The sequence below is a fragment of the Eptatretus burgeri genome, chromosome 2 (genome assembly GCF_056783735.1).
Source record: "Eptatretus burgeri isolate ZD-2024b chromosome 2, Ebu_testis_v1, whole genome shotgun sequence".
Taxonomy (NCBI): Eukaryota; Metazoa; Chordata; class Myxini; order Myxiniformes; family Myxinidae; genus Eptatretus; species Eptatretus burgeri.
Window position 1 is genome coordinate 56,773,559 of NC_140962.1, and position 27,507 is coordinate 56,801,065.

General features: G+C 43.3%; 1 protein-coding gene across 8 annotated transcripts in view; it reads left to right on the top strand.

Annotated features, from left to right (window-relative positions):
• Positions 1–716: 716 nt before the first annotated feature.
• LOC147032095 (inositol-tetrakisphosphate 1-kinase-like) overlaps positions 717–27,507 on the top strand; it is a 30,241-nt gene continuing 3,450 nt past the window's right edge. The window contains exons 1-10 of one of the 8 annotated variants that reach the window (XM_085869400.1): positions 877–1,148; positions 1,260–1,335; positions 6,018–6,130; positions 6,217–6,241; positions 7,748–7,873; positions 7,956–8,073; positions 8,859–8,957; positions 10,328–10,368; positions 12,390–12,555; positions 19,522–19,589. In XM_085869400.1, the coding sequence (XP_085725526.1) occupies positions 1,273–1,335; positions 6,018–6,130; positions 6,217–6,241; positions 7,748–7,873; positions 7,956–8,073; positions 8,859–8,957; positions 10,328–10,368; positions 12,390–12,555; positions 19,522–19,589 (819 nt within the window). In that variant the 5' untranslated portion in view covers positions 877–1,148; positions 1,260–1,272. The other 7 variants (XM_085869405.1, XM_085869401.1, XM_085869406.1 and 4 more) reach the window with 7 other exon arrangements.

Genomic DNA, 27,507 nt, shown 5'->3' on the forward strand with positions numbered 1-27,507 from the left:
TCTGCGTCGAACCTCTCTGGTTTGTAGATCTTGTCCATCGTTGGTTGAGAGAGCCGAGAAAATCAAATGGAATAAATTGAAATGAGAGCGAGAGAAGAACCTTCAGAGTTTAGGCTTTATTCCATTTGATTGGAGCCGCTTCTGTGGGCACACCAGGAAATACAGGTTCAGCTAGGAGTACATAAGCAGAAACGTATACAAGTGCAGTTAACCATTGCAGACTAAATCCGCGTAAGCACGGAGTTCGATATAATCTCCATTCTCACCAGTCAATGAGCACCTTCAGTTAACGAGCATCAAGTGGACAGCCGATGTCAATAGCAATGCCCCGGGGACAATCACTCGTGCCGCAGAGACCTCCCCTTATACGCGAGACGCACAACATGTGATCCCGCGTCATGTCCCTCGATTCACGTTAATTCACCACAACCGGGATGACAGGTCATAGCTGGGTCGAGATTCGAACCCAGGTTAGACAGCTGAGAGGCGAGAGGCGAGTTAGACTCTTGACCCTTAATAATTGCAGTCAGCCTGGCCTAATAAATGGATGAATTAGAAGAAAACAAAGACGAGAGCGTCAAAAAAGTGTGGAATTTTGCGTACGTAGTAAATAGATAGCCCCCGTTGAAGATGTTGCTTCATTGCCACGCCCACAAGAGAAAGGGGCGGAGCATGCTTGAGCTAGAGATCCGTTCGTCCAATTGGATCACAGACAACGGCAATGAACGCCGGAAGCACAGGAAACGGCTCTTCGGACTCAAAAGGAAATTTTGGATGTCGACTTCCGCCTGTGGAATCGAATGAGCGGCCATGGCAATGTAGTTAACGCGCGTTGCATCAGGTTGTGCGTGAAGGAATTTTTCTTTTCGCGGTTTACCGCAACAAATACCCAGAATCGATCGTTTTGTATCGGTTTGCTTTGTTTTATCGATCGATCGGTTATGTTCGATGCGCGTTATTTGCCTTGAAAGTGAATGAGGGTGAAAAAAGGTTCGGTATGGACATCCTTTGAGCCGTTGGAGAGACTCTTGAGAGGCGGTTTTGGGCGGGACACTCGATCGGCAGTTTTGGTGCGTCGGTGTTCGGTGTCCTTGTCCATCGGTGCGTCCGATACGTCCATCCACACGTCGAAGGACGGCAGTCACGGGGTGTGTCTTCACGTCAGCGTCGTCCTTTAAAATGTCGTTCTTACCCACTTGATGCGATCGAGTTCTGGGTGCGGATCGAACCGCTCGAATCGGTTGTCGATGTTTCCACAGTAAACTCGAACGCATGAGAAGACCACTCGGCCCATCGCGCCCGTGTCACTCCGCAAGCTCCGCTTGGCTTGGCCCGGTTTGTTTCGTCGTTTTACGGTTTATTAACGTCCCGTGGCCTACTCAAACGAACCGATCGGTTCATGTTTGCCTCGAACATCCAGTTTATTTGAGGTGAATAATCGCCGCGTGCTTCCTTGCAAACGTAAATCGTGCACACGCACCTGGAACACCTGATGCCTGTTTTTGATTGGCTGTTTTTCCTACCGGTCAACTGACCTCTTGAGGTACACACAGGTCTTTCTGTTGAGATGGTAATTGCTCAGGGCTGGACACAAAATGTCACTTTTTTTGGACTCCCGATCCCTCCATTCCGTTATGCTTTCATTGCTTGACCACCAAACCAGAAAACACGTGACTGAATGAGAGCAATGTTTGTTTAGCCCGTCCTCCACGCAGCGCGACACGGCGTTTTGAAATCTCTTTGTCTGTGTGTCAAATTCTACATGACTTATTGTCATCGTTCACAGTCTGTCTGTCCGTCCGTCCCTTTCCTGGTGGTCGTATGGCAGCTTAGCTGCCGGGGTAGCTATCGTTTCTTGAAGCGTGACTATGTCGCTGATGCAGTGCCCCTCTACCAGTACACACACTGGAACTGGTACTCATTTTGCCGACCTCGGAAGGATGACAGGCTGAGTCAACCCCCTGGTGTATGAATTCAGCGGCTGATGGGGCTTGAACTCAGGACCCTAGGATCCCAAGCTGCCACCCTAACCACCGAGTTAATTCAGCGGCCGACGGGGCTTGAACTCAGGACCCTAGGATCCCAAGCTGCCACCCTAACCACTGAGTTAATTCAGCAGCCGACGGGGCTTGAACTCAGGACCCTAGGATCCCAAGCTGCCACCCTAACCACTGAGTTAATTCAGCGGCCGACGGGGCTTGAACTCAGGACCCTCGGATCCCAAGCTGCCACCCTAACCACCGAATTAATTCAGCGGCCGACGGGGCTTGAACTCAGAACCCTAGGATCCCAAGCCGCCATCCTAACCACTGAGTTAATTCAGCGGCCGACGGGGCTTGAACTCAGGACCCTAGGATCCCAAGCTGCCACCCTAACCGCTGAGCCAACACCAGGCTCGTCCCTCTCCTATTTCAATTTCTCCGGCCAAACCGGGCGATCCGGCTGAAATTTGTCAGCAACATGGATTGTTAAGCTCGTTCCAGTCACGTGTCATTAGGTAGGTCGAAATGGAGGACTTGCTAAATTCCTTCAAAAATCTTCTTCTCCAGACCCACCCCTTCAGAATGCTGGATTATAACATTAGGATGGGGTCGGGATGTTACATTTCAGAGGTCATGCCGGTCACGCGTCTGAAAGTGTGTCAAAATGGCCGACTTGGTCAATTTGGCCGAAAAATGGTCGAAATGTGGTGCATATGCACCACATTTCCACAGGGCACTCAAGGTCCATCTTACAACCCCCTTCTGGGAAAACTACTAAAATTACGAATCACTGCTCACCTTCACTCTTTCATTCCTCTTTTTCCCCGCCTTTGGAATAAACTCCCTCACACTCTTCAACCCCATTCTTCCCTCCAGGCCTTCAAAACAGCTGTTCACCATCACCTCTTATCCTCCTCAATCTTTTTTATCTTTTGAAATTCAAGAAAAATCTGAATCTGAAAAACCACAGGTAGCATGGAAGGCAAAAAGGTAAAATGAGTACCCCCATCCAAATCGTCAATCTTTTCTACCCCCGATAATCCACCCAAGCCCACCTCCTTCAAATTCCCTGCTTTCCTTTCATTGCAGTTTCCATCGCCAGCTGTGAGAGATCATTCAACAAGTTAAAACTAATACTTTCGTATTTGAGAGCCTCCATGGGTCAAGGCAGACTCTGTGATCTTGCTCTGCTGAGCATATAAAGAGAAGAAACTGAAAAAACTGACTTTGAGCACATCATAGACCAATTTGCATCAGTGAAAGCAAGGAAGGTGTCATAATTTGTTAATTAAAAGATTAACGAGCTTGGGTTGTAATTTTGAGCTGATATTATGGTAAAGTTATCTAAAAGATGGGTGTCAGATGTTTGGACAGGGGCGCACTTTCAGTGCTTGCCGTAGGCGCTATTCTCCGGAGATACACCCCTGTGTGGCTCTGACACCCTCTTCCCACTCTGACACACTGTGATGCTCCAGGAAATGTCCCCACTCCCCAAAGCATCACAAACTTTGTGTAGGGCTTTATAGAGCACCCGCTGTGTCTGGGAAGTCGACAGTTCGAACCTCGGCTGAGTCTTGCCAAAGACTTCAAAATGGTACATGCTGCTTTCTTGCTTGACGCTCGGTGTTTAAAAGGGATGGAACACTGAAACGGACGAACAACATTGGGTTGACAATCATAGTGCAGGCTTGATGCTGCGGAATGGCCTCCTGTGTTGAAGTTCCTCGCAAAGAAAGTCTTATTATAATATATATATATATATTTTTTTGGCCAGTGCTTCCCTTTCCCACCTGCATCTGGTGCGTTTTGTCATTTATCAAAGATGCTTTGAACTTTTGCTCTTCCCGTACATTAATGTATAAAAGTCGAAATTTGTATGAGACGTAATTTTAACCTCAAGTGCCAAGTATGTGCATCATTGTTGAGGACAACAGTAGATGCCTTAAAGTGTGATGAAGAAGAAGGAGCTCAAAATTATAATCTCTGTATCCTTACAATAGTAATAGCCATATGTGTGGATTTGGTCGTCGTCGTCGTCGTTTCTTGTCAAGGGGGTGCTTTGTAATTGTCTTCCCAGTATGGCAGAAATTTATGATTTGTTCAGGATGCTGGCAGTAACTCGCCAATCTATGTGAAAGACCACCAATGACTCGTGCTGACCAGGTGGGTCTCTGGGACAAATGAATGGTGCACAAATTTATTAATCGCCTTGGGTATATATATATGTACCATGGTGACAGACAGTTTGTAGCTGGGTTGATTTGAATGCGAAACAAGTGTGCATACATATAGGCTATCCTGCTAGCCAATGGGTTTCCTCATAAGTGATATAAATCGGTTCAACCCAATTCAGAAACATTGTATTCCAGGAATGGGATGGAATCTACTTGAAAACTGATCAGCAAAATTCTAGCCATCAAATGTTATTGTTCAAATTATTTCGTTGTAAGAGAAGCATTGCTTTATTATTCATTTTGTTGGTGATTAACCATCCGATCCTCCTTGGACAACCCTCTTCACAATTGTGTCTGGAGGAGGCTTCATGATCGGACTTTCTCTTTAGCCACAGAAATCTGACTGCTCTTGTTTCGGTACTTTTCTTCCATTTTTTAATGTTGGTGTCCTCACAGCACCATTATTCCTTGTGCACCAAACTGATCTCTCATCTTTTTCTTTTTTTTTCAAGCGGCACATCACAAAATTAGTTAGTTTTTAGTATTGAACTGTATCGTATTGTTTAATCTTTCTTTCTGTTTTTTTTTCAGATCTAGAGAATAATGTTATAAAGCACTGGATGCATTTGTAAGTTTATATTGGTAATCACATTGTCATGGGTTTTGTAAAAAAATAAAAAAATAAAAACTCAAAGGCCTCTCCTGGTATGACAATGTGAGGAATATTACTCAAGTATACAATGCTCTGAAAGTGAGAGTGATCTCTCAACATTTGTTAAACATGAACTGTTCAGAACAAAACGTTAACAAAAACATTGTTGGTTTATCGCATTGTTTTGCTGAGTTCCAGCTTGTGGCATGGAAGGCAAAATCGATCAGTCATTTGGTCTGGAGCTAAAGCCACAGTTGACAAAAAAAAATTATGACTTAGCCTTGTGTCTACGAGCCTGGTGTTGGCTTCGTGGTTAGGGTGGCTGGCTTGGGATCTTAGGGTCCTGAGTTCGAGCCTTGTTTCGCGTTGAAACAACACCAGGTGGGGTTGACTCAGCCTGTCATCCTTATGTGGTTGGCAAAATGAGTACCAGTATACTGGTAATAGGAGAATTGCGTCAGCGGTGCAGTAGTGCCCTCATCCAATGATGCTACCCGCAGCCTTGCACTGCACAAGGAGGAGGAGACTTGTGTCTACGATGTGATTGACATTCAAGGTCCACAGGAGCAAGAATCATCTCAGGCCTCGAAGCACACATCAGGCCACAGGCTCAACTTGTCCACCCAGGCTCACTAGTCAAGTCTGTCATCTGACATGTGCTGCTTGGGCCAAAATAAATCCAATATCTATGAGCTATTTCAGAACTTGTGTGTTACTTTTCCATGTCCTAGTGATAAGTTCACATCTGCATGATTTACTTTGAGTTGTCTAGTCTGGATAAGAATATTAACCCAGCTATAAACTGTTACCTTGGTGTTTCGCATGCCTGACGGTTCCGCCATGTGTTTGTCGTCCATCGTGGGGATGTTAATTATCGGAGGACTAATCTGCCAATACTGGTCCATGGTGGGCATTAAAGATCCCACGGTGCAGTCTTTCACAAGAGTAAGCAAATTATCATCGGTACCCTGGAGAAAAAAAATTCTGATTTCTTGCCACCGTTGAACATCAAGCCTGGCCAGCATGTTCATGAAAAATCTAGGCCAAAATCGGTTCCGTGGGCGACCCCACAAGGACGTGGGAGTAATTGTGGCCATTAATGTAATTGTGGTGATGGTCTATAGAATTGAGCACACAATTGTTATTTTATGTTTTAAATTCCAAATGGAGACGTCGTCAATTAATATGTCAATCATAACTTACCCACAGATGCACACAACCATGGAACACCCCAAACAGCTCCAACACAGACGTATTGGTCTGTGGATCAGCAAGAAGAAGATGAAGAAATTTGCATTTGGTGTTTTGGCAGAAGCTTGCAGGTACGGTAAAGGTACTTTATTATTGTGCTAAAGCTTTTGTGTAAATTTTTATTTTCAGGAGTAATGTTTGTGTTTTTCTCCTGTAGGAATAGAAGATTGGAACTTGTTGAGGTACAGTTTTTATTTTTATTTTTTAAACACTTTTCTTTGATTACTGTTATTAGAAACACCCGCTCCCTAAAATGGAAGGGTGTGTAGTGGGGGGCAATTTTCAGTGTGGTATTGGCCATCCCAACTTGGTGGAATGTTTCCATGCACATACACCCCTTTTATTGTACACCGCTCCTTCCCAATTCTATATCCATGTGATGGATGACACCATCGCCAGGCGCTGAAGGAAGGGAGGACTCAGTTTTTTTGTTTGTTTGTTTGTCTGGGCGATATTTCAGCCGTCCTTTGAGCTAAGAAGCTGAAATTTGGGAACAAAAGTGAAGATGTTCTTTGGCAAAACAATATTTTCTATTTTTTGATTAATCAATTAATTGATTAATTACTTAATTATTATCGATTTATTAGTTATTTATTCATTTTATTTCTCATCTGGGCAATATCTCGGGCACCTTTTGAGCTCGGAAGCCGATATTTGGACATAACAGTGACCAAGTGATTTTGCTATAAAGAGTATTTTTGATTTAGTGATTAATCAATTAATCGATTCATTATTCATTTTTCGATTAATTACTTAATTTTCAAAACGTTACAGATTTGGATGAAACGGTGGTGGTTTAAGTCTGCTATTCGGCAATTGATTGAGGAATTCGTTATTTTATGATTATTATTTAGTTATTTTAATACTGCAATCAATCAATTATTGCACACCGCTCCCTCCCAATTCCGACTCCACTTGCCGTAAAGTGGGTGCCCCGGTGATGTCACTCACTGGAGGATTTGTTATTTATTTATTTGGCATGGGAGCGGTGTACTTTGAATGTACCGCTACTTGTTATTATTTTGTTTTCTTCAAGTCTGACTGATGGGGATTAAGTACATCTTCACCAAAATTTAATCAATTCTTCATTGTCACACACCCAACGTGTCCACCAAGTTTTGTCCGAATCTGTCCACAACCTTGAGATATTCTGCACACAAACAAATAGACAAACAGACAGAGAGGGGTGAAAACATAACCACCTTCACCTTTGGTGGTAGAGGTAAAAAGGTTCATTGAGTAGCCACGCCCACTTCCCTCACTTTAAAACCTTACGATTTTTATGACATTGAGCTTGGCCAGAATTGCAAAGCTTTTGTTTTTTGACACCTTTTGTCCGTTTGACTTTTGTTTTTTGTTTTTAATCGCCTCGCTTATCAAGAGATCTTCGACGGTTGTGCGATACATCCTCGTGACTTTCAGTGACAGTTTGAAATGTTGTCCTGAACAAACTCCTTTTGGATCATCATGTCATCCCCCTTAGAACACCCTCTTGATTGTCCCTGGATACCCATACAAAGTTTTCTCAGGATCAGCCAAACACTGCGATGGTAAACAAGCAAACACATAGATTGCTTACACTTAATAATAAATAATACTATTAAAATTTAAAAGAAAATTGGATTTTCATGCCAGTATTTTATGCGAAGAGTTTATTCCCACATGTTTTTGTAATCCTGCATTTCCAGGTTGATGGCAGCTGTTCCCTATGGCGCCAAGGTCCATTTGACGTCCTGGTGCACAAGCTCACTGATGTCATGATTGGTGCTCAGCAAGGCAATCCAGAGGATCAGACAATGATGCAGCATGTTGAGGCAAGATTGTGCCTTAAAAACTGGAGCCTTTGTCAACATTTGTTTTGAACCTTGCAGCGATAATCATTGGTGTTCTTTTCAGGAGTTTTTACAGAGTTCTCCCCATCTAATTGTGTTGGACCCCTTGCCTGCTGTGTGGAAACTTGTTGATCGCTATGACACTTACACCCTCCTGGAAAAACTGCAGCCACACTTTGCAGGTCTTTAATGAAGTAGTTCTCCATCTTTTGTTGTTGTATCTTTTGAACTTTAATTGTTGCCCCAATTTTAGGAGTGAGGGAATCTCTCATTTTTTATTTTTTTTGCATCTCCACCTCATAGCCTTGAGCACTACTTAGGCCTAAGTCACATTTGCTCTACGGCGAGAATATGGCGGCCGTACGCCCTCTGAATTGAAAGAAACGTGTGGCGGCCGCAGAGTTTCTGCGGTGGCCTCAGCGTGGCCCTATGCCGTTTGGCTATATTTTACAGGTCGTAAGGTCGCCGTGGAATTGTAACGCGGAGTTATAACTTTTTTTCATTTCTACGTTCGCCGTAGCAATTCGACAAGCCGAAAAAAATAAAAAAAATTAACCCATTCGTTACCGTCCGTCTGGTGCACTTTCACCTTAGGGCCCCCTGCGGTCGCCTTGCGGGCACCTTGAGGCTACCTTGCGTCTGCCTTGAAAATTCTATGGCCGCCGCAGGGCCCCCTTAAGGTTACCGTGCGACATCAAATCAAAGACCGTACGGCAACCCCACGTTTTCGGTCTCCACAATTTATAAATACGCCGTGCAGCTCCCCGAAAAATAAAAAAAACATATGTGACTGCTACATTGTGTGACCGTGGAAATACTGCGGCCGCCGTATAATTGCTAGTGGCCGTAGATTTTGGAGACCTCACGGCCGCCGTGGCAAATGTGACCTAGGCCTTTGCCAAGAGAAAATATCTTCTTTTTTTCTGTTATCTTACCCAATTTTTATTCTTGCTTTTCTTTCAAACAGATTCGCTGATATATACGCCAAGTTTTGCACTCCTGGAGAGTACTGACCCTCAGAAAATATTGGAAGCACTGAAAGTGAAGAATGTCACATTTCCTTTTGGTACATTGTACAAATCCAGTTACATTTCCTGCTGAATCTAGTTCTCTGTGCAAAGCTTCTTTTTGTGTGAGGTTTTGCGCAAGTCAATTTTTTGGAGGAACAGAGGAATTTTCTGATTATTATTATTATTATTATTATTATTATTATTATTGTTATCAATAGTAGTGGCTAGCAGATAGCCTAAAAGCATGCGCACTCACCTCTGAGCTGTCTCGCCTGGGTTCAAATATCATCCCAGCTATAAACTGTCACCCTGGTGTTTCACAAGCAAGGCCATTCATTAACGTGTGCGCCATCCCTCGGATGGACGTTAAACTGGAGTCCCATCACCAACAACATTAGTTGGTGTCCTTCGTGAAGAGTCTGTGAGCTATTGCCAGCACCATGAACAAATTCCAAATTCCTGCCCTGATAACCATTGGAAAGGCAAAGGCATACCACCTCGAGTAATACTCTCCATGAAGCTTCTTTGGCAGTACTGAAACTGACTTTGGGCAGAACACCAGAAAGAAAGAAGAGTAGTCATATTCATCATTGTAGTCTTCTTAGTGGCATTAATATTCAAATTATTTCTGTTCCACCTCAGCTATCTTCATGCAAGGAGATACAAGACCATCACCGAACATAAGTCGATCAACAAAATTAATGATGCTGCTTTTCCCCATATATTTTCACTGAAAGTTTCCGTACTGTCAACTTGAGCTCCTTTGAACAAGTTTTCACAAAATCTTTTGGTTAATCACAAAATCCTAACAATAATATTTCTTAAATCTTATATTGCTTGCAATATTAATGATATATTTCTTTACGTTTGGGTTGGTAAAAGTCTTAGATTGGCATTCATGGGGAGGAGGAAATTCCTCCTTAGGAAATGCCCCTCTGAGTGCAGTGAGAAAGACAGCACCATTGTTCTGACGTCGCTGGCACCCAGAGTGCCCCTGGAAGTGATGCCACTTCACCAATCTCAGTGGCTGTGTTTGTCTTGTCTCACAGACCTCTGTTGTGTCTCACGTATTTGTCTTTTTTAACGTCTCCACTAAGAGCCTTAGATCCTGCAAAATAAATAAATAGAATGCTTCTTTGCCTGCTTCCATGATCCCTCAGTAAAAATCAGTCGCCCTGACATTCAAAGTCACCCATGTTGACGGAGGTCAGTTTATGATTTAAACCTTTTCATAAATAATTCCCAATATTTTATTTGTCGTCTTTTATACTTTTATTTACTTCTCTCCTTTGGCAAATGGTTGGCCACCTCCTTGCTAATCAACCTCTTCCACACTCACAATTGTGTTGTATTTGAATAATAAATCACAGAAATAAAACGAGAAGATAAATGTGATATATTCACACTGTGATCATTTATTTTACAGTTTGCAAAACGAGAGTTGCCCACGGTTTGAATTCCCATGAGGTAAGGGCATTAATGATGTACAAATGGTATTTGTTTGAAGAATCGCCCAATATGATTTGATGATTGCAAGAGAGCACTGAGTTGTTTTCTTTTTTTTCTTTTTTTTTCATTTTCTCACCAGGAAATTATCTCCTTAAGCACTGAGAAATTATTCTCACCAGGAAATTATCTTCATAAAATTATCTAATAGCTTGCAGCATCTGACTAATAAAACATAATCTTGGATTCCCCTTCTCTGCCATATTGCAACTGGAGCCACACCGAGCATGGGATTCCAGGAGGTTCTTCCGAGACCACTAGTTACCTCCACCACCAAAGGTGGACGGATGTTATGTATTCATCCTTGTTTGTCTTTGTTTGTGTGTTTGTCTGTTTCTGGGCAGGATATCTCAAAAAGTTAGGGATGGATTCAGCCAAAAGTTGGTGGACAGGTTGGGTGTATGACAAGGGCGCCTTGATTAGATTTTGGTGAATACCCGGATCCGTATACGAGAATTATGTGATTCTTCACCATTGTGAGATAGGGCCAAAATGATATATAGCACGATATCTCAAAAAAGCTATGGATGGATTCTGACTAAACTTTGTGGACAGGTTGTGTACTTGACAAGGAGGAATTGATTTGATTCTGGTGAGGATCCGGATCTGAATACTCAAATGTTTTTTCATGTGATTCTTCACCATTGAGAAATGGTGCCAAAAAACATACATAGCACGATATTTCAAAACGTTGTGTGTGGATTTGGATGAAACTTGGTGGATGAGTTGGGTAAGTAACAAGAACAAGCCGATTAGATTTTGGTTAAGTTCCAGATGCAAATCCAGCCTATCAGTGGGATACAAAACGTGAACTGTTCAGCCTGGTGGAGGTATGTGCTCTACCAATTGCCGTTCTAGTTTACACTTATGGCCATCTTGGACGCTCCTCGTTTATCTGCAAAGTTCCCCTCCTTTGTCTCCAAAGCTCCTCAACCCCTCTTTATTTTGCTGTAGACCAATCATCTACAGCACAGACAATCCTGAATATATTTTCCAATCTTTCTTGGCTTTTACATCCAGTGGGGCCCTATTGGTTTTGGGGCTCAACCATTCCCCTGTGCTGCTAATTTTTATTTATTTATAAACCACCTCAAAGCCACATTTTCAGCTCAAAGTATTAATATATAAACCAAACTGACGTGTTCTCTTATCAAACAGAGATGCAGACAAGTTTCAGCATGTACGAGTAAGAATCTGACTTCGTAGTGCTTAAATTGCTGCATAGGAACTGTATCACCACACAGCACGATGGATAAATGAACTTATTGCAGATGAGCGACAACAGTTAGACAAATCAACTCCCAGTAAGAGCAACATTTGTGTGACTGACACTCCATGAGGGCCGAGTATAGTTGGCTTGGGGAGGAAGCCATCATGTTATTGCATCACCACAGCACAGCCATGAATATGCCATTCCAATATCACAAGTTTGCTCGATGGAGTTGCAATGTTCAGGCAAGATGTGTGATGATCATTCTAAAACTTTGCGAATTGGAACTGGAGTTCTGTCATCCAGAGGTGATTTGTTCCATCTACTCTTCAGCTACCCTCCATCAAAAAATTTTTTTTTTTAAATAACAGCCCAACGGAGTGTCTTGATATGCATGTCAGTGCAGTTTCTGCTATGAGAGAGATGTTGGTTGCATGGGCATTTATCGTATCCCTTGTGAACGTGCTTTTTGATTAATGAAGACTATTGTTGAATATTTGTTTTGAACTTTTGTACAGTTTTTTTTGGGGGGGGGCGTGGGGGGGACTAGTGGATGACATAACATGTCGCATGAATGATTGTGTTTTCGTACATTGTAGACATTCCCTTTTTATTCAGTCTCAATAATTTACTATTTTGGGTGGTAACAGCCATATATTTGTTTTCCTCGATTACAAATGTTTAGAAGAAAATACCACTTGTGTAATTTTTGTTTAAATGGTAAACTGTAATTCAAATTGTTTTGACTATGTACCATTCTTGTGGTCACCAGATGGCGGTGATATTTAATCGTGTTGGACTCAAAGATGTCTCACCACCCTGTGTGGCACAAAGCTTCGTAAACCACAACGCTACTCTCCATAAGGTGTACATTATTGGAGACTCGCTGTCTGTGGTGCAACGTCCTTCTCTCAGAAACTTCCCCAGTGGGGAATCAGGTGCAAGATATTGAGAATTTCCATAATGATCTGTGCTACAATACCACATGGATTTTATATTTATATATCCCTCATTACAAAATACCTGACACCACAAATTCCAAGCAGGAAAATGTCATTTTCGTCTGAAAAAAATGAAGTAAAATGAGGCTGAAAAAGCACTTTGTTATTTAATACATTAAATAATATGAATTGCCCCCCTCCCCCCTTACCTCCATCATCCAAAATGGTATGTACTCGCGAATAACCCATCTGCCCACAATAACAGATGGGTTGATTGAGGCGTAAAACTGTACGTGCGCTGAGGGTGGACAAGGAAGTGTCTGTGCGAGGAATCTGTGAGGGGTTAGAGCAGTGTTTCTCAACCGGGGTTCCCCGGAACCCTAGGGTTCCGCAAGAGGTTGCTGGGGGTTCCGCGAGAAACAGTAATAAATAGGCTAATGTATTTTTGAATAGTTTTTGTTTGATTTAATATTCGTAATTTTACAATACACGTACGGCTTATTGTTGGAAACTCCTTGGTTATTATAATAGAGGCTTCAACCTCTTGTATTATTTACAATTATAACAACCATAGGGAATGTTATATTATAACAACCACGAAGCGCGATGGACGCCCGGAATAACGACGTGTCATTGAACACTGCACACGGCCTGTACGTGATGACGTCACCCACTCGAAGCACGATGCGCGATGGACGCCCGGAATAACGACGCGTCATTGAACACTGCACACGGCCTGCACGTGATGACGTCACCAATGATGACGTGGTCTGTCTCATTGCCAATAAATTTGACAAAAAGGGGGTCATTTTTACCTTAAACCAGGTATCCAAAAAATATATATTATATTTACCACGTGAACTATGATAAAAATATAAAAGAGCTAGATATTAATAATGGTGTATAATAATTTTTATGCAGGGGTTCCCTGAGACATGAAAACTATTTCAAGGGTTCCACAAGGGTAAAAAGGTTGAGAAACGCTGGGTTAGAGCATCAACTATGGTCAAGTGATTCTCGTCCTGCTTAGAGGAACTCGCGCATTTCGTTCCTCCAAGTCCATCCCTCGATGTACTGCAGTTGGAGTGGAGGGTGGTGGGCTCTTGGAGTCCAAAGTGAAGGCTCGCTGGGCCGGTTATTTTGAGTGGCTGTACCAGGCTGATCCACCAGCTGTTGAGTTGGCTGTCAGGGGTGTTACAATACCTGTTGATGACCCTCCAATCAACTGTGCTCCACCTTCGTTTGTGGAAACACAGGCTGCGGTAAACCGGTTGTAATGGGGTAAAACTCTTGGGATCTGTGGCATCCATGTTGAACTTCTCAAGGCTGGTGGAAATGCTGTACTCTGTCATTGCATGCAGTCCTGTGCTCTGCCTGGAATACAGGCATCATCCCAACTGACTGGAAGAGGGGCCTTGTTGTCCCTCTTTGGAAAGGGAAGGGTGATCACCAGGACTGCAAGAACTACTGAGGGGTGACGCTGCTCTCAGTGCCAGGAAAGGTCTTTGCTCAGATAATTGTTGAAAGTGTTTGCTACCATCTGCTTGAGCACCAGCTCCCAGAGCAATCAGGCTTTACACCAAAGAGTCAACGATTGACCGTACAATTCCCCTTCGGGTCCTCACCGAACACAGATGAGAGTTTCGGCAGGGGCTGCTTTCAGCCTATGTTGATCTCTGCACAGCGTTCGATTTCAGTGAATCGGGATGCCCTCTGGAGGATTCCTGGTCTTCGTGGGGTACCACCAAAGCTGATCAATCTGATGGTAGAACTATACTCTGGTACTGAGAGTGCTGTGGGATGTGGGGATACCATATCCGAGTTATTTCCAGTTACTGGAGTTTGTCAGGGGTGTGTTCTGGCCCCCACACTTTTTCAGCGTGTGTATGGACTGTATTCTGGGGAGGACGTTGGAGAGATCAATCTGTGGTGCATCGTTTGGGAATGTCAAAATCCCTGACCTTGATTTCGTAGATGATGCAGTCATCTTTGTGGAGACTCTTAATATCTTTGGGGGGGGGGGCTCGAGGTGCTGAATGAGGAGTCGGAACCGCTGGGATTACGGGTTTCTTGGTCAAAACTAAGATTCAGGCTTTCAATGACATCTTGGATGCTGCCATCTTGTCTGTACCTGTTTGTGGTGAGGATGTTGAAGTCGTGGAGAGATTCACTTACCTTGGCAGTGAAATTTATGTCTCTGCTGTCTGTGAGCCAGAGGTCGATATACGTCTTGGTTGGACCTGGGGAGTCATGGATTCACTGGAGCATGGGGTGTGGTGCTGTCGGTACCTGTGCAGGACAATGAAAGTCCGAGTCTTCAGGTCCTTGGTGCTTCCAGTCTTACTCTATGGATGCGAGACTTGGACTCTGACCAAGGATCTGAGATGGAGACTTAATTCCTTTGGTACGAGGTCTCTTCGGAGAAGTCTTGGCTCTTGCTTGTCGGACTTTATGTCCAATGAGTGGTTGCGGAGTGAGACTCAAATGAGATTTGTTACCTGCATAGTCTGTGAGCGTCAGGAGCAGCTGTATGGACATGTGGCTCATTTTCCTGACACTGATCCTACTCAACAGATTCTCTCAGCGAGGTAGCTTCGTGATTGGAGGAGGCCAATCGGCCTACCACGAGCCTCGTTGTTGTCACAGGTTGATCGGCATCTCAAGGAGATGGGGATGGGCCAGGCATCTGCCGGGAGGATATCCCCTGGAGTACCAACAGAATGTGGACCCAGCGACATGCTGCTCTGGCACATGCTCCCATACCTGACCTGACCTGATTTCCCCCAGGATTAGGGACAGGCTGATTCCCAACGGAATTGGCATATTTCTTTGTGAATTGAAATACCCTCTTCCACTGGAAGCGGCACTATGCCATTCATATTTACATAGAGAGAATTGGGCTCATACCCACCCCCTCTGAACCCAAAAGCTGTTTTTTAACCCCTTTAAAACATCCACATGCACACCCCACGACAACCACCAGTTTTCAACTCATTACTTCGAACAGTTCAGGAGTGCACCCAAGTCAAACAAACATGAACAGACACTTCTCTTATCATTGTACGATTTTACTTTCAAAATGTTTTTTTGATTTATTCTCCAAATAAATATTGTTACGAATTTGGAATTCGATTGCACGCAACATTCAGGTTCCTTTAGTCAGCTATGTCGATAAGTGCTTGTTCCATAGAAAGCTCACCTTTCATTGTTTAAATGTTCAGAAATCGATTAGATGCGCTGCGGATCGATTTAATAGTTAGGGAACGAACAATGGAGACATCCCTCCCCCTCTTCTGCGAAGAGCAAGAAGAACCCTGCCGTCCCGTGACTCATGATGTCAACAACTCCCTCCCACCCGTGGCTGAGCGGGGGATGGAGCATGAGGGCATGAGTCATGAGTCACGCCGGGAGCAGGGGAAGGGCGGGAGAAGGATAAGAGGAGATCTTTTCTTTTGTTCGTGGGCGGGAGTTGGAGTAATAAGCTTTTTGCTTCGGCAGAGAGTAGTCGTTCGGCAGACCGTCGGGTCCTGCTTGGCTTGCGTTAGGGTTGAGGCCTTCGGAAGCTTTTTGCTTTGGTGGTTCAGTGAGCTTCGGCTTCTGATTGGCTCGGGAGAGCTTTTTGCTTCAAGCTGCCCTGTTTGGAAGAAAGTTAAGCCGGTCGCTCGGCTCGAGCTGCGAGTGGTGGCTTCTTCTTCTTCTTGGTTTGTGGAGCTCTTTGTTCTCCATTTTGGTTCCCGGCTTGGTGCGACTCATCGACCTCTTCTTGGAGGTGGTTCCTTGGGGAAGCGACGCATCAATGGGAAGGATCTGCGCCTCATCTCACCAGCACGTGTTGAGAAGCGCGGGAGGATTCGCGGGAGCTCGGGAAGGATCGCAGCTCACGGCTATTTGGATCCAGCTCGCTCGCGCTGGAGCCCGGATCCGAACAACTTGAAGACCACACGAGGTGGAGAGGTTCGAGATAGGTTCTGGGTTTCAGCTCACCTGTCCTCTGAGCTGGAACTCGTTATTAAAGGCCTCTGCTACCATTTCTTGGGTGTGTGTGTGCGTACATGTGTCCGTGGGCCCGTCTAATAAGTAGGAACTTCCGTTAAGTGCAAGTGACTGTACATAATAAGTAGACGGTTGTAGTTCTATTGTCGTGCTTTTGTTGCTTGTATAATTGCATATGTGTTTTGCCTTGTTTAATTGCATACGTGCTTTATTATTATAAATGTCCTTGTGTGAATGTAAACCTGTTCGTTGCGTCCATTCCCTCATTGAACTCGGAATATTCACATCTTTTTAAATAGCCGGTAAAGTGATCGGGTCCAACGGGACTGCGCGATAATACCCGCTCGGTTATCCCAAAAGGAAGCGAGCTGCTTAAGCGGCTCGTTTCCAAGTGATCCCGTTGAGGTAAATCTCTCGGTAACTTACCCGCGCGAATAAGTAGGTAAATCAAAGATTTGGCGATCGGACCCTGTAGCGCGGGTAGAGTGCGGAAAAGGTTGTGGTGTGGTTGAAAACACACCCGTGGCTGGTTTCCGGCGGTGATCCGGAAAGCCGTGACTGGATTGTCTGTTCGGTGGGCGAAGCGACCGCTATTGGTTAGACGCGGTCGTTCGCACGCCGGCGGGCGGAAATCTACAACAATATTGTGACGGTTCTGCGAAACCATCATCCTCCAGTGGTTTCCACGATGGTCATGTTATTATGCCCGGTGTTGGCTTAATGGTTCGGGTGGTGGGCTTTGGATCCTTTGGACCTGAGTTCAAATCCCGCTCAGCTGTTGAATTAATATCAGGTGGGGTTAACTCGGCCCGTCATCCTTTCGAGGTCGGCAAAATGAGTGCCAGCAATCTGGTATCCTGTGTCGGAGTGGCGACCCGTCCAGGATTGTACACAATAGCCAAGGAGACTGCTTAAGCAGCACCAACACTCTGCACGGAGAATGGTCCCAATCTCCTCCTCATGTTGTTATTATTCGTTGTATGTTGCCCTTCCTTTATGTGTAATGAGTTTATGGATCATTTGTGTTGTGTGGGATTAGCTAGTATTTTTCTCCTCATTTCTTTCCTCTCTTGCTTCTCCACACACGAGCCTCTCCTTCATGCATGCATGCAAGCAGTTCATCAGCATACGCATGGCAACTCCCATTATTCAATGTCTACTTCACTTCAACCTTCACCATACTCTAATCCCAACGCGACAACATTCATACGACAATCCAAACGCCTTTATGTAATCTCCACACCATTGAAACATATCCCATGTTCACTCCACCCTCACCATTGTCGCCTCAACCATAACAAACGGCCACAACAAATGACCACAACCACCACCACAAACCAGCACACCATAGACTGACTGCTATGCTGCCATTACCATCACCTCAACCACAATCATCACCACTACCTTTTGGACCAACAATGAACAGGGGAATGCGGCGTACCATTACAGGCACTTGAACTTGGAACGTTCAGACATCTAACTCGGAGCGCGAGTGTGCGTTGAACTTCATGCAACATTGTATGGTTAGTCTTTGCATTCTGCTCAATTACAGCCCCCATTTGGTGTTCGACGCACGTTCGCGTGACCAAACACCCCAGTGCCAGGTACAGTGCGGAGCTCCATCCCATGACGAGGACTACAGGTGAATGGGGCCACCATCACAGCCGTACCCTCACATGGGTGAGGCCAGCGCCATGGTAATCATCCGTATGCCAATGGAGGAACTGAAAAACACCGACCGACCCATTTAATCTGCTGTTAAACTCCTCCCTCGCCAGGGGATTACAAAACGCTATGTGTTCCACACAGAGAGAGACAGAGCTCCATGAGTCACGTGATTAATATTGACTTGGTAGTGATAGGTGGAACGGGTCGGAGTGAGGGCAGAACTGAGCTCACGGAGCAGAGTTTTGAACGAGCGAGAGATCCAGATTGAGCGCAGTCATAGGGTCAAGCCAATAACAACAAACACTTCCAGACTTTCTTACACCTCTTTAGTCTATCTTCTTACATGTTCTTCTTTCTTTCCGTCTCATCTGCTGTGGACGCATATTCATCAAAGGAACATCAGCGATTACCTGGGTAAGTCCATAACGGTTGTCCCTTTCAGGGCGGTACCACTGATATGCACCTTATATAGCTTCCTCTCTGCACCTCACTTGCACATCATCTTGCACCTCACTTGCACATCATCTTGCACCTCACCACATATTCACTTGCACCTCCTCAGACCACAAACCTTAGGCGCCCCCAGTATTTCTCCTCTTTCCCTCTCCTCAGCGACTGGGTTGTGTGGGTTCGTCAGCCCCGCCTGGTAATCAAGAGGTCACAAATACCTCAGACTTTCTCTCATCTTTCTTGCTCTCTAACTTTCTTCGGAAGTGCTTCTCATGGCACCTGTCATAGTAAATTAAGTAAGTTTGTACAAGTATCAGAACGGTTTACCTCTGCACTGTCTCATTTCTTTGAATATAACTGTTTTCTTTTGCCGCACTTCACCAATCCTTCCTTTCCCTGCTGTGGGTATCATCCTTGTGTCAAAGCCCTTGCTTGGACACATACTTTTCCTCACCCTTTCTGTAAATATATTGTTATTATGGTAAATGTACCCACTTCGAAGTGTATTTTCCTCCATTGATCTAGTACAGTCTGCACGTAGTGTGAGCCAGGAAGTTCTACCCAAATAATTTGCCTGTTAGCCAACGTACATTCACTGTATTGCTCAGCAGTAATCCGAGTGTGCACTGAGGGCATGAAACCCCCTTTGTTCGGTCGTCCAGAGTTAAGGTAACATGCAAAGTAGTGATAACCCTGCCAGGCTTGACGGTACTAACCGGTATAACCCAGGTTGTAACAATATGTTTGAAACTAGTTGTGCGTTGTTGCTGAATATAACCTTTTGTGTGAGTTCTGACTGTCAGAAGTTGATTTGCAATGTACTGACTTTCCCTGTTCTCATTCTGTTGCCAGAAATGGAAACGTTGTTCTTTTGCAGTCAAGAGGTGTCTAAGGCAGAGTCGTCATCTGAGCTGACGAAGGTAAAAAAAATAAAAAATAAAAAATAAAGTCTGTGGTAGCATGATGTCTCATAGATTTGTTTTGGTGTGTAAATTCATCAGGTGTGTAAAAAATGGCATCAGTGTTCATGTCCCCACCTGATATTGGGTTTAATTACCATCATCACCATCTGGAGCTTGGGGTGATTGAAAGATTTGGCAATGTAGTAGGACTGAAGGAAATTATGCTGTGGAAGGTGGACAAGGTAATTTGTCCCTGATTTTCACGAGCCACATATTTGAGACGAGACTGTGTGGTGAACAAAACGGGTGAATCGTGGTACAAACAGTACATCATTGAGCTTTTATGGTCTCGAAGTGCATTTTGTGATAAAACACCAAAATTGCACTATTTGTAAGCTAATATACAGTGCCTTCAAAGAGTGTTCACACCCCTTGACTTTATTATTATTATTTTTTACATTTTGTTTTTGTTACAGCCTGAATTCAAAATAAAATGGATTAAAATGGAGATTTTGTTTTTGTCACTGATCTACACATAATAACTGATAATGTGGAAGTGGAATATATCTCTATTTTAGAAATTTTTACAGATTGATTGAAAATGAAAAGCTGAAATGTCTTGGGTCAAAAAGTATTCAGCCCCTTTGCTACGACACTCCAAATTGAGCTGAGGTGCATCCAATTTCCTTTGGTCATTCTTGAGATTTCTCTACAACTTCATTGGAGTCCACCTATGGCCAATTCAATTGATTGGACATGATTTGGAAAGAGACACTCCTTTCTATATAAGGTCCCACAGTTGAGAGTTCATGTCGGAGCAGAAACTCCACCATGAAGTCCAAGGAACTGTCCGTATAACTCGGAGATAGAAGTGTGATGAGGCATAGATCTGGGGAAGGGTATAAAACAATTTCTAGAATGTTGAAAGTTCCCAAGAGCACAGTGAGCTCAATCATTAGGAGATGGAAAGAATATAGAGCGAACCACTCTTCCTAGAGCTGGCTGTCCGACCAGACTGAGCAACCAGGCAAGAAGGACCTTGGTCAGGTAGGTGACCAAGAACCCAAGGACCACTCTGACAACTATTGAGTTCCTTGGCTGAGATGGGAGAACCGGCCAGAAGGACAACAATCTCTGTGTCACTTCACAAATCTCGACCTTATGGAAGAGTGGCCAGATGGAAGCGACTCCTAAGAAAAAGGTACATGGCAGCATGCATGGAGTTTGCAGAGATGCACATGGATGACTCTGAGAGCATGAGGCAGAAGATTCTGTCGTGTGATGAGATGAAAATTGAACTCTTTAGCCTGAATGCAAAGTGCTACGTCTTGCAGAAACCCAGCACACTAGCACAACTCATCATCCATCGAACACCATCCCTACCGTGAAGCATGGTGGGGCAGCATTAAGCTATGGGGATGCTTTTCAGCGGCAGGGACTGGGAGACTTGTAAGGATAGAGGGAACAATGAATTGAGCCAAATTCAGCCAAATCCTTCAGGACAACTTACTTCTGAGTGCAAAAAAATCTTAGACTGTGGCCAAGATGTATGTTCCAACAGGACAATGACCCCAACCATACAGCCAAAGCAACACTGGAATGGTTTCAGAACAAGAATGTGAAAGTGCTGGAGTGGCCCAGCCAAAGCCCAGATTTGAATCCGCTTGAGAATCTGTGGCACGACTTGAAGATTGCTGTTCACCGACACTTGATTGCTGTCCAACTTGACGGAGCTTGAACATATCTGCAAGGAAGAATGGGAGAAAGTCCCCAAATCCAGATGTAAAAAGCTGACACAGACATACCCAAGAAGACTCGAAGCTGTAATCGCTGCCAAATATGCTTCTACAAAGTATTGACTCAGGGGGTTGAATACTTATGGAAGTTAAATGTTTCTTTATTATATTTTCAATAAATTTGTAAAAATTTCTGAAAACATGTTTTCACTGTGTCATGATTGGGAACACACTCACACACTCTCATTTTCAGCCTTGTGGCTGCCGGTTGCATTGTTGATTAGGGACGTAGCTATACCGCTGGTGCAGTGCCCCTATTATGTGGTATTTTGTGTCGATCGGTGACAATTTTTTTTTAATGTAATCCATTTTTAATTCAGGTTATTAACACCATAAAATGTTTAAAAAAAGTCTTGCGGTGTTAATACTTTCTGAAGACACCGTATGTTCATTTTCAGATATTGGGACATTTAATATTGCACGTGTGCACATGTCAACTCAATTGAATAACGTGTTTATTTTAGCTTGGGATAACACACGGTGACTCGTATTCGAAATGAGAAGATTCACGAACGCTTTATAAATTAATTAAAAACACAGGTAAATCTGTAAACAATTATATAATTATCATTTTCAGACACTTTTTTGACATGATACACATGTGCCCATTTGCTGTCATTTGAAATAATATCTATTTTAGCCTGATCTGATCAACCGAGGCACATATAAGATGCAAGTAGAAATACAGTTCAAAAAGTGATATTAGTACTTTATATCTCTGCGCATTGGTGGATATCTATTTGCGCATTATATAACTTTATATCTCATTGGTGGATATCTCTGCGCAGAGTTCCTCTTTGCAAACAGCTTTATTCCTGGCCTTGTCCGCATCAGTGCAGGTGCTTGTTCAGTCGTAGAGCAATATGATGAACCTCTCAATATTATGCATACTCTCTTCTGGAATCTCCGGAATAGGGCACATGGCACTCTTCAAAGTACATCAGTAAGCTCTGGCAGAGCATTCCATGTAGCTCTGTGTGTTATCTTGCCATGCCCTGCAAAAGTTGAAATTGTGTCATACCCTTTAAGTGCATGGAACATTTGAAGGGCATGGGGGTTCTCAGGTCCAAGGCAGGTGGATATTTCACAAGTGGTCAGATAATGTTCCAAAACTTCTTCCTGTTCCAATTGCAACCATAGTTCATCATCAGCTAGAAGTAGTGTCTGTGCTACCACACAGACAACACCAAAACATCAGTATCTTGTGATGACCATGTTGTGCGGCTGTGCAACATCTCCAGTAATATATGAGTGCCTGCTTATTCGTGTTTGCATGGGGCAAGTTGGTAGAGATCAGATTGTGGTGATGAACTGAGACCTGCTTTCCATCTGTGACAAAAATTTCATTGTCTGCCTCATCAAATGTCGAGATTAGTGTTTTTGAGAGTAAGCTGAATAGCTCATTCTTATGGATGTCTACACAATGGAAGTCATTCCAGTTTCCTGTTACGGGCACAGCCCCTGCAACACACCTTTGTACTCCCTTTCCTCTGGCTGTTCCTTTCACGGAGTCTGCTATCTAGCTAACCCACACAATATTGAGGTGTGATGCATTTTGTAGTTACCCTGAGACATATAGGATAAACACTTTGTGGGTATACTCATTAAATGTTTTTGGAGTACCGGGAGTTGGCATTTGAATGATTGCAGCTCCATCAAGGAATACTTGATTCAGGGTGGGGGGAGAGGGAGAGAGAGAGAGAGTGGGGGGAGGGAGAGGGAGGGAGAGAGAGGGTGGGGGGAGGGAGAGAGAGAGGGTGGGGGGGGAGAGGGAGAGGGAGAGGGAGAGTGGGAGTAGGGGGGAAGAGAGAGAGGTATATGTATATATGTATGTATGTATATATATATGTATATATATATATATATATATATATATATATATATATATATATATATATATATATATATATATATATATATATGTATATATATATGTATATATATATATATATGTATATATATATATATATATGTATATATATATATATATATATATATATATATATATATATATATATATATATATATGTATATATATATATATATGTATATATATGTATGTATGTATATATGTATATATATATATATATATATGTATATATGTATATATATATATGTATATATATACATATACATATGGGGTGAGGACCGGGCGTAGTGACGTGCGCCTGTAATCCGGCTACTCGGAGGCTTGCGTTGGAGGATCGCTTAAGGACGGGTGCTCTGCGCTGGGCCGCGCTATGAGAGGGTGTAGGGCAGCCCAGAATAATGGCGAAACCCAATCCTTATCCCTGTGTCATAAGAGGTGACCAGGGTTGCGTCAGGAAGGGCATCCGGAGTAAAACCTGTGCCAAATCAGTATGCTGATCATAACGGATGATCCGCTGTGGCGACCCCTAACGGGAGCATCCGAAAGGAGAACAACAACATAGATATGGGGTGAGGGTGGGGGAATGAGAGAGAGTGAGGGTGGGGTAAATGAGAGAGGGGTGGGGGTAGAGAGAGAGCGAGGGGTGTGGGGGTGGGGGGAGAGGAAGGGAGTGTGAGGATGGGCGGGGGAAGGGAAGGTATGTGTGTGGTGGAGCGTAAATTCCGATTCATACTGTGTCATCAAAATGATTCTGCATTGAATAATGGTGAAGATGGACACAAAGTAACGTCTGAAATCCATTTTATACCGATCAAACTACAAACACCGTCTAGAAACAAACACCGCCTCAAAATGTCTGAAGATAAACTCCCGTCTTGACATCAATACTGCCCGAGCACGTCCGGAGACCAGGGAAGGATTAATGCATGGGCATGCAAGGCCCCAAGCTCAATGAGAGCCCTGGGAAAAATACATTTGCTGTGATAAAAATTTCTACACCACTGTAAAGGTGCTGTCACACCTTAACGATTTAGCCAGCAATGGCAACGTATAAAAATGTATGTAAAACGTTGGCATACACTGAAATTTTAATGTTTTTTTTTTTAAGTTTTGGTCGTATTCATAACGTGTTGGTCGTATGCATAACGTATTCGTAACGGGCACAGAACGTTTCGTTGTCTTATAGATAACTTATACCAACGAATGCTTAGCCTGTTGTCGGCGTTCACAACCTATGCCCAACGATAGTTTAACTTAGGCATAGCGCGCTGCACGTATCGCCGATGAACTCGTGGCATAGCCTGTTAAAAACCTGCCGCACGCCAATTTAAATCACATCCGCCTGAGAATTGGAAGTGTCAACATTGCAGTCACACCTTGACGATTTAGCCAGCATATGCCGACCTATGAAAAATGTGTCTAAAACGCTGGCACAGGTCAAATACGGTATGGGTAAGTTGTGTATACGTTAAGAGCACGCTGAAAAACGATGAAGTATGCTGTCATATTTCGTGGTACGTTTAGTACGTCATGAAATTTCAAGCATGCTGAAAATTTTACGACGTACTCGCCGTATGGCTCACACGTTCCGCTACGCTGCAAATGAGTTGTAGGTACGATATGCGATCGTTGACACACGTCGACACAAGTTCCTTGTAAGTTACTCATAAGTCGAAACACGTCGAGGTAATGTTTAGCATACCCGAAACTTATTTTCTCCGTCAAGGCACATTTTCTTTTTTCTCCTTGGCTCCGTGAAGGCACGTGACGAAATATCTGAAGTTGTTGTTGTTGTCGTTGTCGTGTTTTTTTTTTTTAAGTCTATCACGGTTTTTAAAATATATTCTGACATTTGCTTTTAAGTTTGGATGTCGACGTGACAATATCCTCAAACAGAAAATATTCACAGAGGAGGAACTAAGAATAAGACATGAGCAAACTGAAGAGGCAATCGGACGTGACATAACAGCACGTGACGAAATATCGGAAGTTATTGTTGTTGTTTTTTTTAAAACGCTGCCAATACGCCATTATACAGTAGCTGTAAATTAGAAACACGTTCAGTAAGTTCTGTGGTCGTCTGGAAGACGTCAATGAAATACGTTTACATACGTCAATATGCGTTGGAGGTACGTTACACATAGATTCAAAGCACGTTACTCATAGGTTAGAAATAAGTTTTGGGTATGCTAAGCATTACCTTGACGTGTTTCGACTTATGAGTAACTTACAAGTAACGTGCCTCGACATGTGTCAACGATCGCATAACGTGCCTCGACGTGTGTGCAACGATCGTGTAACATGCCTACAACACGTTACTCATAGGTTATAAATAAGTTTCGGGTACGTTAATCATTACCTCGACGTGTTTCGACTTATGAGTAACTTACAAGTACCGTGTGTCGACGTGTGTCAACGATCGCATAACGTGCCTACAACTTATGTCCAGCATAGTGGAACGTGTGAGTCATACGCTGGCATACCTCGTAAAATTTCAAGCATACTAAAGTTTGAGGACAACCGCAAAGTATAACGATGAAAGCCAGCATACTACGACGTATGGCAGTGTTTTTCAGCGTGCTCTTAACGTATACAAACTTAACCATAACGTATTCAACGTGTGCCGGCGTTTTAGCCCAATTTTGCATACGTCAGGCACACGTTGGCTAAATCGTCAAGATGTGACAGGGCCTTAATACTGTACACCGATCCTTCCCAATTCCACATCGAGGCGATGCGTGACGCCATCGCCGGGCAACGAAGGAAGGGAGTACTCAGTTTTCACTCCTGCTTGTTTTCCTGTTTTCTTGTTGGTTTGTCCGGGCAATATCTCAGCCATCCTTTGAGCTAGGAAGCTGAACTTTGTGGACAAAAGTGAAGATGTGCTTTGGCAAAAACGGTATTTTTTTGTTTGTTGATATATAATTGTTGATTAATTACTTAATTATTATCGATTTATTAACTCCTTATTTATTTTCTTTCTCATCTGGGCAATATCTTGGGCACCCTTTGAGCTTGGAAATTGACATTTGGACACGACAGTGAACAAGTGATTTGGCTCTAAATGGTATTTCTGATTTATTGATTAATCAATTCATCACTTAATTATTCATTTTTCGATGAATTACTTAATTTTTACTTAATAAAGCCGGACCAAATGTCCGTCCGTACGTCCGTACATCCGTCAACAATTTTTCTTTCCGATCTTGATGAAACTTGGTATGTTGGTAGAGGTCGATGAGTGTTGCACAACGATATAACTTTTGTCCGGGTTCAAGGTCAGGGACGAGGTCACGTAAGTTATAAAAATCGCCATTTTCAAAACCTATCTAGTCTGCCACTTTACAAGATATTTGGCAACTGTTTATTGATTATGATAGTAAAATATATTATCTTGTATCTAACCAGACAGATTTTTGAATTTCCTTCCAGTTTGATCGTCACGTGATCTGGAAGATGGCCAAAAACGCCGATGCGATTCGCAAAGAAGGAAGGAAGGAGAAATGAAATATAAATATAAAACACATTTTTAGCCTTTTATATTTATACATTTTCCGCCGAAGGTGCAAAAGTTTCAAAACCCGAAATGTAAATGTCAGCATTTATTTTCAAAATATAATTTCATGCGCTCGTGCCAAATTGCCAAGTCATCTTTAACCAAACTGCGCAGTAGAACTGCGCAGTAGTCCGGTCATGGCGTCTGAGCAGTGGCCAGCGTGGTTCAGATTGACTGTGGTTTCTGGGGCGAAGGTGATTGTTAAGAAGTATGTCGGCGGTATAAATTCGAGTGACTGTATTGGTGATTTCATCACGCAACTTCTTGACAACGAATATTCTGGCCGAACGATTGCATCAATTCAGTGCATCAGCGGGGATAATTCGCAGGCTCCTCTCGATCGTGCCGATATCTAACATAATCACCGGCGGGCATAGGGCTGCAGGCTGTGGGGCGAGGCCACGGATCCCGGATGAGGGGATAAGTGATAAATTATGCTACATGTTTCGGGCTTTCTGATTAATATATCAATGAGTAGATTCCATAATGAATGAATGAATAATTAATGAATCTGGCATACAAAATGTTTTTTCATGCCTGACATGTTACTTTGTGCAGTGTCACGAAACTTCTGTGGAATTAATAATTAATGAATTTGCTAGCTCTAACGGTTTTTCAAACCTCAATATCTCTATAAATACTTGACCAATTTTCATTCTGAAAGTTGCATTATAATCTTTGAAGAATAATCTACAGGATTATGATAATCTCCGA